Source organism: Chamaea fasciata, unplaced genomic scaffold (genome assembly GCF_029207755.1).
Source record: "Chamaea fasciata isolate MVZ Bird 193981 ecotype frontalis unplaced genomic scaffold, bChaFas1.0.hap1 SCAF_5, whole genome shotgun sequence".
Taxonomy (NCBI): Eukaryota; Metazoa; Chordata; class Aves; order Passeriformes; family Sylviidae; genus Chamaea; species Chamaea fasciata.
The window spans coordinates 61,385,232-61,401,115 of record NW_027094090.1 but is presented as its reverse complement, the minus strand read 5'-3'; the positions used below and the strand labels follow the sequence as shown (position 1 = coordinate 61,401,115).

The window sequence follows — 15,884 nt, the reverse complement described above, 5'->3', positions numbered from 1 at the left end:
TGGTATCACAAACAAAATTTAATGCATACAAACCCTCAAATACTTGTTTTTTAACAAAGCTACTACAGAATGGCATCTTGTTTCACAAGGACAACTTTATAGAGTAGAGGCAAGTGCATTTCAGACTCAGTAGCACAAACAGCATGCAACACATGACATTAAACAGATGCAATGTCCATGTCTGAAACATTTAAACACATTAAACAATCACTTGAAACACAGGCCATGCTATAAAATGCCCTTTACAAGTCACCCTAATTACCAACCCTCCCAATAAATGCTTTCTTACTGGTGAAAACTAGTATGACAGTTTCCCCAGTTCATTAAAGAGCTATAGTTTGATATTTGCTTGTACAATCAAATGCATATAAAATATTAAAATAGTAAGTTCGTAATCATGTGAGCAATCACCTTCACATGTTCATAAAATCCTCTTTTGGCTGAAGCTCAAAATCATGTAGGTATTTCTAAAGTTGTAGCAAATCTTTACGATTCATTCCCCCTACCTGCTTTTGAAATGCATTCCTCTTAATGATTTTGAATTGCCTACCAAAATTTCATATTCATCTGAGCAAGCCTGGCTTAACTAGTGGCACAGTTATAGTCTAAGAGTTCCTTTCTCTCAGGTTTTCCAGGAAACAGTTCCCTTTAAAATATGTGTTCATCTTTATTTTGTGCAATGTTTTCACAAGGGATAGAACAGAAGTGCACTAGAGAAATTTCTCTAAAAAAGGCATTTGGAAGAAAGTAACATGTACATGTACCTTAACATGTACATGTGACCAAAGTCCTTGGACACTGAAGAACAACTGAATAGAAGTAATTTCCTTTGCTAGAAAGAGTACACATTCCTGTAGAAATGGACTACAAAACCACAGTGCTAATAAATGCCCAGTTTTTTCTAGACCTTTATGATAGACACAGTAATGTACATAATTTGTGTGATGCATGATACTTTTACAGGTTTTGTCTCTTCATAAAAAATAGATTGTAATATAAAATATTAAAAACAAGCTCTAACTTGTACCACGCTAGGGTTTTCTGTATATGACATCTTAAAAGAAGTATTATATGGTAATATATTAAAATATCATTTTCAAGTAAATTATTAAATTTCATAGACAAGAACATGTCTATAATATGTATTCCAGCACTATCTAATCCCAGTAATCTGATGCAAAATATAGCCTGTGTAAACTTAGGAATTTCACTTCCACATTTCTCAATTTCAATCCTATTCAATTCCTGTATGCAAGATTTCCAATGTCTTAAATGGGAACTAAGTATGGGAGCCCAGTCCAAAGAAATTTTAGGAAAACAGGAGCATTTCTCACACACTCCATAAAAAAGTGAATCTAATAATATTTTCAGAAATTACTAATTACTTGGGTTCTTGCTTTCAGGTCTAAGAGTATCTTGTGAGAAACTTACATTCTCTTGGATAAGGGGTAGTTCTTCTGTGCTACGCTGTAAGGTCAGTTTTAAGTGCTTTAGGGAATAAAGGTTAGAAAGACCTAACTTAAAAATACTTCATACCCATCCATTAGGCTCAAAGATCAATACATACATGTATTAAAAATCTGTCTGACCTCCACTGAATAAACAAAATGCTTATACACACTATATACAGAAATTTACTCCACCCCCCCAAAATCATGTTTCTTAGGTGTTTATTGTTAATCTCAATTAGAGTTGAGAAGTTCTGAATGATTCCTACTTGAAGTGGTGCATGCTGCTTCTGTAACTGCTATCCTGCAAACAGCTTGTAACACTTTCCTTAATGTAACAGAGGCAAAGTTCTGGGTCCAGTAATTGCAAGAGTACCTGAACTTGGCCGAGTACGAACCTGGGTTTGGTTACTCAAGCAGCTATGCTAACTTTCTTCTTCAAAGTATTTTCAGAAACATAATTGTTGTCTGAGATGTTACTCTACAAAAATACAGTGTAAGCAATAGGACATTTTATCTACAGTTGTTTTGTCATTTCCTAATATGCAGTGCTATGTATGTAAATATATTTGAGTTGAAAAATAACATTGTTTTGATGGTGGCAAAACAGTAAGTACATTGCCAGCTCTTTCCCACTGTGAGTCATAATAAATGTTTGCTATGGAAATTAATAATTCACTGGCCATTACAAGTGACAATCCATTAAACAAATATTTTTCTTTTAAAATATATATATGACCTTGACATTAATTTCTTTACAGTGAATTTCAGAAACTATCTGTATACATTTTACAAGACCTCTTCCCATCAACAGTCACTGGAGTAGGCTGTTCTTAGAGATGTGACTCCCCCACTGTCTTGGAAGATTAAAAAAAGGTACATTTTTTAATTGCTAGATGCTTCTGCTTCTGTTTTCTCCATTGCTGCCTCAGGAAAAAGCAGTTTTCTAAGTATGTTTGCATAGAATGGTCCATACACTTTTTTATTGAAGTTTACAATGCTTGCATACTGAGATCCCAGACACTCCATCTCTGCCTGAATCACAGAAAGGCCTCCTGGCATAGTAGGCATACACTTCTGAAAACTCGGAAGAGCAAGCAAGCTTCTCATGAAGAGCTGGATTCGTTTGTCTGAAATGGAATATAAAGTGTGCTCAGAATAAATGTAAACCAAGATGATGCCACAGTCACTTTGTAAGCACCCTGCACATCAGCACAGCAAAAAAATCCAACAATATAAGCAACAACTCTTTCCCAAGATTGTGTTGGGGTGGGAAACAATACTGTAAGCTTCTTAAATTTGGCTACTGCAAGGTGAACACAGCACAAACCCACTGCAACAAGTTACATTAACTAATATGAAATAGACTCAAAGGGAAAAAAACCAAACCCACTAGGTTTTAACCCAGAATGGACAGAAGACTAAATAACACTCATTTTTTTCTACATTCTTCTCCAAAATACTAGGCTGCCTAGGCTTGTCTCTACATGCATTTTTACAATTATTTCTAGCTGTGACTAACCACACTCTGCAGCATACCAAGAACACCATTTCTAAGCAAACGACATTTCCTTAGTCATAGTTGAGCCAGTATTTTACTGCAGTAAGAAAATGCTTTTGGAAGATAATTAGACAGTTGATTAAGCTTGTTGGAGTAAGTTTACAAACAGACACATACAATTTGACAATTGGGTAGTATCTTACTTACCAATCAAGGAACAGACAGGATTATTCTTCTCAACAATATGAGCGATTTGACCCATTAAATTACTCTGCATTTCTTCAGTAAGAGTGGGAACACCTCTTTCACTTAGAGACTTGTTCACTGTGCTGCAAATATGGATGCCAATAGCATTCAGAGCCTCCTTCAAGTCAAAACTTCTGCAAGAAACAGAAAAGCATTAAATTCTGCAGTTTCTGTAGCATAGGTTGTAAAGTGCCCTCACATATATCCCTTTTATTTTAAACCTGGTCTCTGCAATGAGAATTCTGAAAAGTTTTCATCTTTTGCTGCAGATTTATGTAAACCTACATACGCACGAAAATCTCTATGTGGAAGATAAAATAAGGATCTAGTTGTGATTCAAATGGGAAAGGTAATTTCAAGTGTGCAGCAGTGACAGCGTTCACGTCATCCTTGTGCCTAAGTGTTTTTCTGGGCCACGTGCATAGCATTTCCTGAGAAAAAACAGAGTGGAAAACTCTCCTAAAAGGCAGCCACATACATCAGATTTGCTTGTAATACAAGCAGACAAAGAAATAGGCAGCCAAGTAACTTGAACTACCAACAAGAAGTTTGACGCAACTCCCAAGAGGATTTAGTGAATGTATTGACACAGTCTCCCCAGTATTAGGAGTGTATGAATGAATTCTCCTACTAGGTTGCAAAATCTGTACATAAACATCAAGACTAAGATTTCATTAAAATCTACCTTTGAAAACACATCTAACATATAGTGGCCTTCTATCATAAAGGGAATATATGAATGATTAAAATTTGGTATCTTCCTATTAGTAACAAAGCACCAGCTATGCCACTAGAATTGTTTCCAATTGTTTCCTGTCAAAAAAAAAAAAAAAAAAAAAAAAAAAAAAAAAAAAGAAGTTAAAAAAGGAGTAAAAAAAGGCCTTACTTCTTGTTCATGCCTTCAAGAAGAGGAAGGGAGATCCTTTTCAGCTGGTCAGCAAAATCAGGCACATCTACAATTGCTGCACCCACCATGTTGTTTGTTATGAGAGAAACACAAGCTATGACTTTTAACTGATTGAGCTTTTCTCTCAGCTCCTGAAGACGAACTTCATCTGTTATTAGAGTCTAGAATTGAAACAATAATACTAATTTAGGAATATGGAGGGAGAGAGACAGGAAACGGAAGATCTAGGATGTAGTCATGAAGCACTACTAGTTTTAATCACAAATACACAAACCCAAAGGAAACAGCCACTCAAATACCCTAAATATGTAGTATAGCATGAAGTGGCATTATGTACAAGTACCAGAAGCAAACCTGTGATGGGAAGAAAAGTAATGAGGAAACTGAGGACATTGCACCTTATTCCTCATCACTGCTGACCAAACTGCAACCAACAATTCAGCCCACGACATGGAATGCTCTGAGGATCCAGAGGACATTGTAATGACCAAGTTACAGACAGAATAGTCTTCCGGATTTGGGTGTCTTGAAAAAATGCCAAGATTTGTAACTGATGGATAATAATGAACAACTGTGCTTGACAACCACCAAAGCAGGTTCTACAAGTGAAACATCACCTACTCCAGGCAAAAAGCCAGCTGATCATACCAGGAACATAAGTAATCCCCACAGCAAGACATAGCCGGAGTTAATTTTAGGTTACAAAGAGCTCATCCTGAGCAGCACTGGGGCATTAACATCCAACTGTAGTTGGTAGCAATTTCATAGTATGGCAAACTAGATCCACAAAAGGACATCTATATGTAGTTTTTAATCGAAACCATTCACAGAAAGGTAAGAAAATGTTTTCCCTTCTGTCCACTGGCTGAGAACACCAAGAGCATCCCTATGTATTTAGCAAATTCTCTGCCAGGCCACCCTACATGTAGCTAAGGCCCTCCCTGGCAACGCAAATTTTAGCCCCCACTGAAGGCAAATTTCACACTGGCTTTCTGGAAAGTTACAGAGGTCAGTAATCAGGAACTGGAGGGAAAAACTGACCACTGAGTCTTGAAGCAATAATTTACATGCACTGAGAAAGGGTAAATACCTACTTTGGCAGCCTTAGCTTTTTACTGATTCTGTTCCAAACAGTGATCCCACCAATTCCTGCTGCTGTTAGGAAAACAGGGTGCAACAGCCAGCTCTTTTAAAGACAGAGAAAGCCAAGTACTGTCAATACAAGGCCCAGCCTTTGACCACAGCCAAGACTGCTCTTAGGGTGGAGCTGGTGAGCTATGATTGGAAAGAGGGAGAACAACCTTTACCTTGTTCTTTTCTGGTTGTTGACTTGCCCATCTCAAATTTCAGAAACTGGACTAGAATATAATCTCCAAATTTCAAATTTACTGTGCAGGAATTTAAGGAGTGCAAGAGAATATTCACTTACTGTCATCAATAGCAGGATTATTATATCACACCAATGATTTCATATAGCTGGCAATCTGAGGACACCAAAATACGTTTCTTACCTCTGGAAATGTTTTGCAATAATCCCACTGTAACAGTTTCAAGTAGCCATTGTTTAGCACCAGTGTAGGACTAATAATTGGTTTTGAACTACTATCAGCACCAGGGGATGATGAAGACTCATCAGAAATAGATGACAATTCATCTTCTATCGATTCCTTTATCCATTCTGTTGTGAGATTCAGAGCACCTAAGTATTGCAAATAGCACAGATTTACTGCATGCCTTCATCAAAAGAAGCACTACCTCGAGAAAAAAACAGCTTCTGAAGAAGTAAAAAAATCAAACTTCTGAAGACTTAGAGTGGACAGCTGAGTCTTCACACACAGTAATTCTCTCACTCATTTTCTTCCACTGATGTTCTGGACACCTCTAAATTCTACATGGTTTGTGCAAACCCGGCCACAAATTGTTAAGACTTCAGACAAGATTTTTAGGTAATAGAAGTCTCAAAATTTGAGTTCACAAAGGATTGTTTTCCTTTTTCCGGAGAGGCCACTTATCAGACAGGGCATAAAACCAAAAAGTAGAGGCAAATGACAATTAAAACATTTGATTTGTTGTGGTACAGCTTTTCTCAGGCTGCATTATATGAACACTGCAGGCCCTATCAGTGGCTTAGAGCTCCCATTTTAGAAGCCACTGCTCCAGATGTTAGCAAGCTCACTATTTTTCTTGGAGGATGTATTTCTGAACACTGTTTAACCAAATTACACAAAGCGCGTAATAATGGTTTTAAGTTGACTTTGTATCATCTAAGAAATTTTGTTCAGAGCCTGACTTTTTATTAAAAAATTGATCTTACCCCTTCCAAGTTTCAGGCATACTAACTGGTTTTACATGTTTACTTCACAGTAACAACAGAACCGTTGTACACAGAAGAGAAAAGTCTCATCTTATGTAGAGCTTCTGCATCCAGACACCAAGAGTCACCTCTTGTTTGTTTTCCAGACACCAACCAGTTTGGCAAATATAAGTTTGTCTGAAAGTGCCCCAGATTAGAGACAAACTTGACAGCAAGTTAAGCCATCACCCAGTGATAGCTTGTCAAAAAATATTTCCATTACTTAGATACAGACAAGAAATTTAGGTTTTCCTCTAAGCTCCCTCTGGAACTTACAGAGTTTTCACAGCACATATTTAAACAGTCTTCTTTTCAAAGAAAGGTTTAAATTAAATATAGCACGGTACATACTTGGGGTTTCTTCAAGAATTTCCTGGAATTTTGTTCTTTCGTAATCCACCAAGTTATGCCAGAGGTATGGTCTAAGACTTTTAATTGTATAATTTGCCATATCCACTTTCATCAGGTCCAAAACATGGAATATTTGTCTGAAAAGAGGAATTTAAAATTTCAGAGTTTAATTTAGCCTATTGATTTTCACCAGGACACATGAAGCACATGTACATTATCACTTTAATTTCAATTCTGGGAGCAGTGAACTCCTTCACTGACATTTCAGAGTAAACAGATACGTTACCTATAATCTGGAATTCTTGAAGGAGTAGTATATATAAGGGTTGGTCTAAGTTAAAGAGAACAGGACTAATGTAGCATCACTAAATGCTACAGCCCTATAAGTTTTTCAAAAACTACATGGATCGGTATATTTCAGCCTAAATTAATAGCTTTTAACCTTTTGGTCACTGATTGCAGTATGAGAAACAATCCTGACCCAGTTGCTTTGATCCCTATATATACACAAGAGAACAACTACCACTTACTCTTAATATTTCAGTGTACCTAAGGACCACTGTTTTCGGCCCGGTAATGAAAATGTTTTACTCAAGTTCAAGCAGTAAGATCATAACTGAAGAGCTTTTAAATCTAAAGTTTGGCCTTCCACAAGAAGCAGGCAATTAACACTTCAGGAAGAAACCGTACAAGTGTGCTGTTTACATTCTGTAAGAATGAACAAGAGAGAAAAAAAGAGTTTCTGAAACAAAGATTATTGCAAGAGTTGTTGGCTTAGATGTTCAGAGCTGCCTGCTTTCATCTAGGTATCCTACCCATTTCATTACAAAGTAAGATACTCAATCTGGTCGGTGTGTCAGAGCTCTTGCCCTTTAATGCTTCAGGAAGTCTTCCTATAGTTTGAGAACAGGTGTTATGCAAACTGACCCAATTTTAGACTTCCTTTACCCAGCCCCCCACCTTCCACTGTCTACTACCCTTTCAGAGAGGAGTTCTTTTCTCCAAAAACCACATTCAAATACCAACCTCAGTAACTCTACAATATTGTCAGTTGCTTTTAACTGTTTTATGTCGTTGTCTCTTATTGGAGCGCATAACTTTCCCATAGTGTTGATGATATAGTTAGCTAGCCCAGGAATATCAACAGCATTGTGTTCTGCCTGCTGTCTTATAAGATCCGTATCTAGAACTTCACAAATTTGATTGTGAATCCTGTTTGCTCCAGGAGTCAGGAAGGAAAGAAGAATCTAAAGTAGAAGGGGAAAAAAGGAAAAGCTTATCAATAAAAACCAAGCCACTTAGGAAACACACTTGAGTGAAATTTTAGTATTCATGTCAGGTGTATATAGTTGACAGATTTTAAGACAGAACTTTATCAAAGGTAGTGGGGAAAAAAGTTTTGCAAAAATGCTCAAAGCCAACAAAGCAAAAAGCAAGTCAACAACTAGACTCCTTCAAAAGCTAGGAGGCTGCCCTGTAAAACAAACATTTACTAACTTAAAATTCTGAAAGACTTAGTATTGTGCCAGGATTTAAGGTTTGTATGCTCACCTGTACAATAATCAAACAATGAAGTCTAAGTGGGCAGGTGCAGTCATGTTTATATTCTTGTTCATGCCCTAAGCTCACAGTATGGTTCTGAAAACAGGCTAGTAGAGATGTGAAGCTTTGGGAAAAGAGATGACTTCCAACTGATCACTGTGCAGTGAAGGTTGAGTGAACATGCCACAGTTTGTTTGTGGCCATATTCCTGGTTAATATAAATATACTACAAATAGACATCTATTTTCAGCTCTGAATAATCATAGCTTCACATTATAAGAGGAAGAACTAGAAGGTGTCGGCTCAGCTAAGTTAGGGAGACCCTTCAGTGAACTAAACGGGTCCCTTAGAGCTAAGCTGACAAAACAATACAAAGAAAGAACAACATTACCTCCTTAATTTCCTCAAAGAGCTTGATAGCATGTTTGTATTCTGGAGGATCTTCATTCAGTTCTGATTCCAAATGATCCCAAAATGCCTTGTGTACAATTTGTTTCACTGTGCCTGCAAAGCTGTGCAGTAAATCAATTAGATATGGAAAAGACTCCCAACTAGTTTTTGTCCTTGTAACTATTTTAGATGAGACTGATCACTTGTGGGGAAACACACCTCCTTAGATATTATGCCCTGCAACCACATCTTTCTTGGGTGATGGATAATCAGCTCCCAAAACACAGTCTAGACTGCTCCATTCATTTCTCCGCTCCTTCCAGCACCAGCACTGCTTCTTGCAAAATTCAGGCTCTTACCTGTTTTGTGGGTAGTCTTCATGTTTTATGCAAAAATTTGCATTTACAGCAATTTCATGAGCTAGAGTCCAGTTTGACAGATTTCTTGTAGCTGCCATCAGTTCATCAAATGTGATAACCTTGGGAGGGCTTGCTGCTGGAACAAACAAGATCAATTCAAGCCAAATATCTGTAGCTGATAAGTACAACTGAATATACTAAAACCTAGAAATTTTACTGCCTGCTAATTGGACTTCAGTACTCTGGAAGAAGCAACCCAAGATTACCAAGTCTTTATATCTTCCTAAAACACTAACTCAGGAAACTCCCAGCTTATCAGGGGTGTGTGTGTCTGTGGGGAAGTACCACACAAGCCTCAAAACATTTTGAGGAGCATTTTCATATTTCTGCATCTGAACAAAGATATCTTTTTTCCTTTAAAATGGGATCTTGCGTTCCACAGATTTCCTACTAGCTGTTCTGCCAAAGCCACCCAACCCAAAAGCACAGGCAGTAAGAGACACTGGATGTCCTCTATAATTCTGAGCACATGATGGCTATCTTGCCTGTTGAAAAGGTTTGGAAGTTACTGACTTGAAAAGGTTTGGAAGTTACTGACTTGCAAACCCACCCACTTAAGATCAGCAGATCTTTTATCTGCTGTGGAATATAAGTCATACCCAATTTTTTAGGAGTTGGCAGCAATGACAAAACAAACTCTATATTGGAAAACAAGACCAAATTCCTAAAGTTTCTAAATCTTGAAATTCTGTACCTTAATTTAGCATTTGGAAGACTGGTAACAAAGAAGGACAAAGAGCCAGCTGCCTACGGCAGCTCCACTAACAAGGTTGTTTTAATGTAAGACTTCATTTACATAGATGTAAGAAGTAAGCATGGTCTGCAAATGCTTACAGACACACATGAACCACATCGTAACCAAGGTTTTATTTACCATTACTCAAATTATCTTCCTTGTGCAAATGTGCATTTTATATTTGATTCTAGTATTTATGAAAGAAAAATGCGAATTCAAGATTAATTACATGTAACTTGATACGGTATTACAAATACGTAAGTTACAGAATTAATTTTTAAGTGCAGGGATCAAACAGAAGAAACCTACCCTTTGTACAAAGGCATATCTGGTTGAGTGGCAGGCTGCTACCAATGTCAAGGTTAGGAAGACCATGGTGACACACTTTTCTTACACTTTTTGAAGGGAAAGAGTGCACAGGGAGAACCCCATGGATACAGCTGCTGCTGGTGTTCCACACACAGGAGATGTACTGCTTCGCAGCAGAGAGAAAGCCATGCCTCTCTCTTAATACTCCTAAACAGATTCAGAATCCCAGGTTCTACCCATGACAGCAAAGAGAAACAAGGAAAGTTAGCCTTATTGGTCCATGCACAATGCAGGTAAGGCTGAAACAGGCTTACATGCTGGGGAGCCGGGTTTGCTCGAAGAATCACTGTTAAAGCTCTGCCTGGAATATTCTGAATCACTGGAAGAAGCTGTGCTTTCCGAGAGGCGTGAAGACTCTGAGTCACTGTTCTGGTCATCATTGAGAGGCATTCTGATTCCCTTTACCTTGTTTACACAGTAAACAAGACCTGGAAAAACAAACACAATTTCCATAAAACCAACACTTACTTTTGTTTGTTTCTCAAAGTTAGCTACTGATCATTTTACTGTGAATGAAGATCAAGTAGTTGCCTTTCCTAAATGGGGAAAGCAAAGGAAAGGATCTGATTTGACATGCAGAATCATAGAGTTATCAACAAATTAACCTGTTCTGTAAGAAAGCTTTGTACCTTCAGCTGTTTTATACCCTATATATATGTTTATATATATGTTTTATATTAATGATTATACTGGAAACGATCCCTAAACTGATTATATTTTAAGAAATGAAAGACTACCCACAGGAACCCCTGAAACTGCTTGTTGCAAGACTTTTGGTAGTTTTCAAGGTCCACGAAGGCATCTCATGATGTTACCAGCCCACACCTGACTTCACAAAGAAGTGGTGTTTAGCAATGAGTTTCCTCCCACAAACAGGCTGCACCGAGGGTAAGGACTGTGAAGCAAACACAGAAGTTGCAGAGGGAGAACAGACAAGTAAATTCAGAATGTTACATTTCTGACAGGGTGCAGCTGAAAGTCTGGCCTGGTGCTTTAGGAGGGTCTGTGCTCAGAATCAGATCAACAATGGCACAGACTCAAACCCCACTCCTCCTGGCGGTGAAGGTGGATGGGTTTTCTGGTTTAAGCCGAATGGCAACTCTGAGCCTCTAACATTCCATTTAGCACAGACAACAACCTCCACTGGGAAGTACTGTGCTCCACAGTGTTTCTTACTATGTAAAGAAACTGCCTCCCAGGCAGATAATCCGCAATTGCAGAAAATGTGGACAGCTGCACAGTGTGATACAGATGATTAACAACTGCATGACAGGAAGCGAAAAATATGTTCATAATAATACTAAAATGAGAAGCTGGAAGTCAGCTGTAATTACTACCAAAGGAATTTGGCCCAGATACCAAAAGTAGCTGTCCATCTCTGACTATGGCCATGAAGCATTCTGTAGTGGACTTTATGACGAGACATAACCAGCAATGGTTTCCATCAGCAAATTTAACTAATATATAACTTCATTTATTATTAAACCACATCAACTTCAGTAGGCAGGGAATACCACACTTTGCAACTGCTGAGCTTGGAAAAAAAACACTTTTGGCAATAAAACAATAATCTTTGTCTGTACTTATATGAATCAACATTTTGTGGGGTCCTGGGTAAAAGGACCTCCTAGATAAAAGGTAGTGAAAATGACGATTTCTTTATGCTGGCACCTAGATACAGCTTGGGTACCAACTCAACTTGAATAGGCCTTTATAACTTGATGAGCTACTACACTGATGAGTGCTCCCCTGTTAATTGAGATGATTAACATTTCTTAAGTGTATGTTTACTCTTCCTCCTCTCCCAAGAGGAAAGAGGATGCACTTGAGCACCTTATTTATGTCATACTTTATGCTGGGTTTTTTTGTGAAAAGAATTGGTCCCATTAGCAAGAACACAGCTACCAGTTTATCACTATACTGGAGGAGCCACTAAGAGACACTTGACTAGAACATAGAGGGCATGCATTCAGAACTTGCAGCATCACCTGTGATCCTAAGCATCATAACTCTTATTAGAACAGCAATTTTATAATTTCTAACAAGCAATATTTAAAACAATATTGGCTAAACTAGACAGAGTTGCAAGAGAACCTAAAAATCCCAAAACGCAGAGATATTTCAGTTTGGAAATTGTATTTAAGTTACCATTACAAATGGGCCACTAATAAACGCTAGAGAAGAAACAAACTATTTCTTCAATTAAAGTCTGTGTTACAGATCTCAAAGTTAGTGCTGACCAGAAACTAGTTGTGACAAAACTAGTTATAGAACATACTTAAGGTTCCTCATGTTGAACTGCTCACTCAAATACAGTAACACCGTACAGAGCCTGCAAAGTTTTTATTACCCTCCAACTATTTTTTTTGCTCAATACAAGAATACTGTATTTCCAGGCTTTAATCCTGTGTAACACTCCTTTATTTCCATGCAAATAACTAAACTCCAGAAGATTAATGTTGAAAGATTTGATTAACGTCGTTCGCAGCATAGTGGCTCCAAGTATTGCAAATCCCTCGCGAGTATGAGCACTTCACGGCGTGTCCACTGCTTCAGTTCAGGTGTTAAGGACATGGAAGAAGGTAAATGATCATTAAAACCCCAAAAGCTCTCACACAATTTACACGTCACCACTTCATGAACTTCCTCTTACCTCGAGGTATGACAATGTTACTAAATATTCAGCTATGCAAGGTGCTGCTGAGAGAAGCACTAAACCAGCCATGAAGGTGAGCCAGCACTGCCATTTTCCACCCCATTCTGATTTCCAAGATGATCAAGTAGTTAAGGTAGAATTAGAACTCGATATCTACATTAAGTCCATAAGTACCAGCCCCAGCAAAGGATCTTTTAGCAACAAATAGCTGCATTTCAAAGAGGCCCAATGGTATTTTGATGTACCAAGACCATACCTGCTCCTACAATACATGCACACATACAGACAGCAGAGCTGTCAGTAGAGTGCTTCAGAAGGCTCAGTTTAAGAAGTTTCAACACTGCAACAGGAGATGACACAAAAAACCACTGCAATCTTTTGCCACACTAAATACATTTCCTGGTAGAATGCTTCAAACACAATGGGAAGCAAGAATGGGTGTACTCTGCAGATTCAGAACACTATTGCTAAATTCTAAGTTTAAAAGATAAACACATCAAACTAAACATATGTGAATATACAAGCAGAACCTGCAGGGGCCATCTAAAACACTTAGGCAAAAATAGTCATTGAGCTTATGAAAGGTAAGTGCAAACCAAAAATGGCACTTAATTAGTTACAACAGACAACTGAGCCACTTGGTCTTTGCTTTATAGCATACACTGGAAGAGCTGATTTTCCACACATATTTGTACACAGCACAGAAGTTCTCATTAATAACTAATGGCCAAGCTCATTTAGAACTTTAGGTTTAAATTAGTATAATGGTCACATAAAAATACTTCAAAAAGCCCTTCAGCCTTGCAAGACCTCTTTGTAACTCACCATCTTGGAAAAACAATACCATCGTGTTATTTATTTGTGCATTAATTATTACATATTAGCCTGTTGTTTTAATACACATATTAATATCCCACTTGTTCTATTAAAGGATCAGCCAGAGGTTACAACCTGCTTTACACTGCTGCATTAAAGACTACCCACATTTACACTTATATTACATTGGACACCATCACAGTGGGTATCATCACACCATTCGCTTTCTTTCAATCAGTACCATACTGTAGGGCTTTTTAAGAATAAACTCTTTCAGAGACCAAGCTAAAAGTATCTTCTACATGTACCAACCCCAAGATTCTAGCTAATTTAACAATGAAGAAAGGAATTCTAACATTTCTGCTATTTAAATTGGTGAGGATTGGTCTTTTTAGTTAAAAAAAATGAATACAAAACTGTAGATGCTTAAAGGCGTCTTGATTTTAACTGGTTACTGCATCACCTGACTTGATTCTTAATTTAGAACTTATCAAGACTGCAAGATAAGGTTAGTTTTAGAAAACACAAACACACTTTTGTTCCTGAAGGTTTGCTTTAGAAGTTATTTTATGAAGCACCCGGGGGGAGGAGGAAGGAAGACAGTTTCACAGTTTGTTGGATTTTTTTCTTCAGATACCATCTTCAAGGAAAGGTTTTCCACAGCCCTGCTTTGTTCAAAGGAAGTGTGCATGGACACAGAGACTTAGGAGTGCTCTGTCCAGTTTTACCACTGTGAAGGTCTCGACTTTGTTTATTCTGCCGGGCACACATTCTTACTATCTTCAAGCTGGCACCGACTGAATCTCATTTGGCCTCGAGTTTCCCTTTCAGTTACTCCACCTCTGTCAGCACTCACGACACGAGAACAGAAAAGAGCCTTTGTTAAGAAGTTACTTGCATTTCCTCCCGCCTCATTTTCCACAGCTTACAGCCGACATTTCTTCTCTTTAGCTTTCTAGTTCCACAGCTCTTCCCTTATGAAGTGACACTTCTGTTCGTGAAAGCTTAAAAAACGGTACCGGCGAGAGTGAGATGCGGCCGAACGCCCCGAGCGCTGCCCGCGGGTTGCCCTCCGCCCGGACGGGTCGGGGACGGGACGAGGGGCCGCGGCCCCCGAGGGGAGCCCGGGACGCCCTGCCCGCTCCCCTCCCCGCGGGGGGAGCGACACCGCGGGGAGCCGGCGGCTCCTCCTCTTCCTCCATCTGTTTCGCTGCCTGTCTCCTCCCCCGGCCCCATGTTTTTAACAGTTAGCAAAGGCAGGAGTTTGGCACTCGTTGACCAAAACAAACAGCGTTTCCAAGGACAGGTCCGGAGGGAGGGAGGGAGTCCGGGAGAGAAGCAAGGAGGGAAGGCTCCCGGTCAGCCCCAGAGAAGGCGAGCCCGGGCACGCTCCCCTAAGCGGCCGGGCCCCCATGCTCCAGGGAGACCTCGGGGTGCCCCTGCCCTGCTGACCGGGGCTGCACGGGGGACCCTGCGGCTGCGCCCGTCGGGGCGGATCGTCCCGGCGGGCACTAAGGAATGGCGAAAGCCCAGGACACACGGGGCAAGGGGAGAACTACGGACCCAGCGCAGGAACTGCGAAACCCACCTGCTGCAGCGGGTGCCCCACCGGGGCAGCAGAGCGACGGGCCAGTCCACCACCTCCCTGCCACCCACACCGCACAGGAGGGTGGCAGCCCCCGAGCCAGCGCAGACCCGGACTCGCCCCGCGGCTCATCGCCCAGCGTGCCCGGACACCCCGCCGCGTGTCAGCTCCGCCGACCGGCCGGAGCAGCCCTGCCCTGCCCCGCTGTCCCCAGCCGCTCACTCACCGCTGCCCCTCGCCGTCCTGCGCGGCGCTCACCGGGGCCGCACACAACCCCCCCGCAGATTTAAAGACCCAGCCCGGACTATTAGTGTCTTCCTCGGGCACGTCCATCTCTGACGGTGGAAGGGGGGAGGTACGTCATCTTTTCCTGCCTGCCAGCGGAGAGTTATCCGAGCCGCTTGGACCAACCTCCGCTTATGCCCGTAGAAACTGCTCGTATCTCCTCATTCGACCTGCGACCGGGCACTAAGCGTGGAGAAATATGAATCGAGACGGGAATGTGTTTTGGTGGACTCCCCCGCGCTGGCAATGGGCCGTGCCGGCGTGCGGGGGGTAGGCCGGG

The 15,884-nt window shown here is 40.2% G+C and overlaps 1 protein-coding gene across 8 annotated transcripts; it reads right to left on the bottom strand.

The window, feature by feature from the left end:
• Positions 1–15,837, bottom strand: TCP11L2 (t-complex 11 like 2). Of its 8 annotated transcripts, XM_066183968.1 has the most exons (11): positions 15,546–15,632; positions 14,269–14,738; positions 10,517–10,690; positions 9,098–9,233; positions 8,740–8,860; positions 7,833–8,053; positions 6,807–6,943; positions 5,614–5,801; positions 4,082–4,263; positions 3,157–3,329; positions 1–2,578 (listed from the first exon to the last, which is right to left on the bottom strand). In XM_066183968.1, exons 3-11 carry the CDS (start codon positions 10,650–10,652, stop codon positions 2,334–2,336), a joined length of 1,539 nt encoding a protein of 512 aa, XP_066040065.1. In that variant the 5' UTR covers positions 10,653–10,690; positions 14,269–14,738; positions 15,546–15,632; the 3' UTR covers positions 1–2,333. The 8 variants fall into 8 exon arrangements, with proteins under 8 accessions (XP_066040065.1, XP_066040066.1, XP_066040063.1 ...); XM_066183969.1 differs by lacking the exons at positions 14,269–14,738; positions 15,546–15,632 and adding an exon at positions 15,731–15,837; XM_066183966.1 differs by lacking the exon at positions 14,269–14,738 and having other exon boundaries at positions 15,546–15,650.
• Between the last annotated feature and the right edge of the window lie 47 nt (positions 15,838–15,884).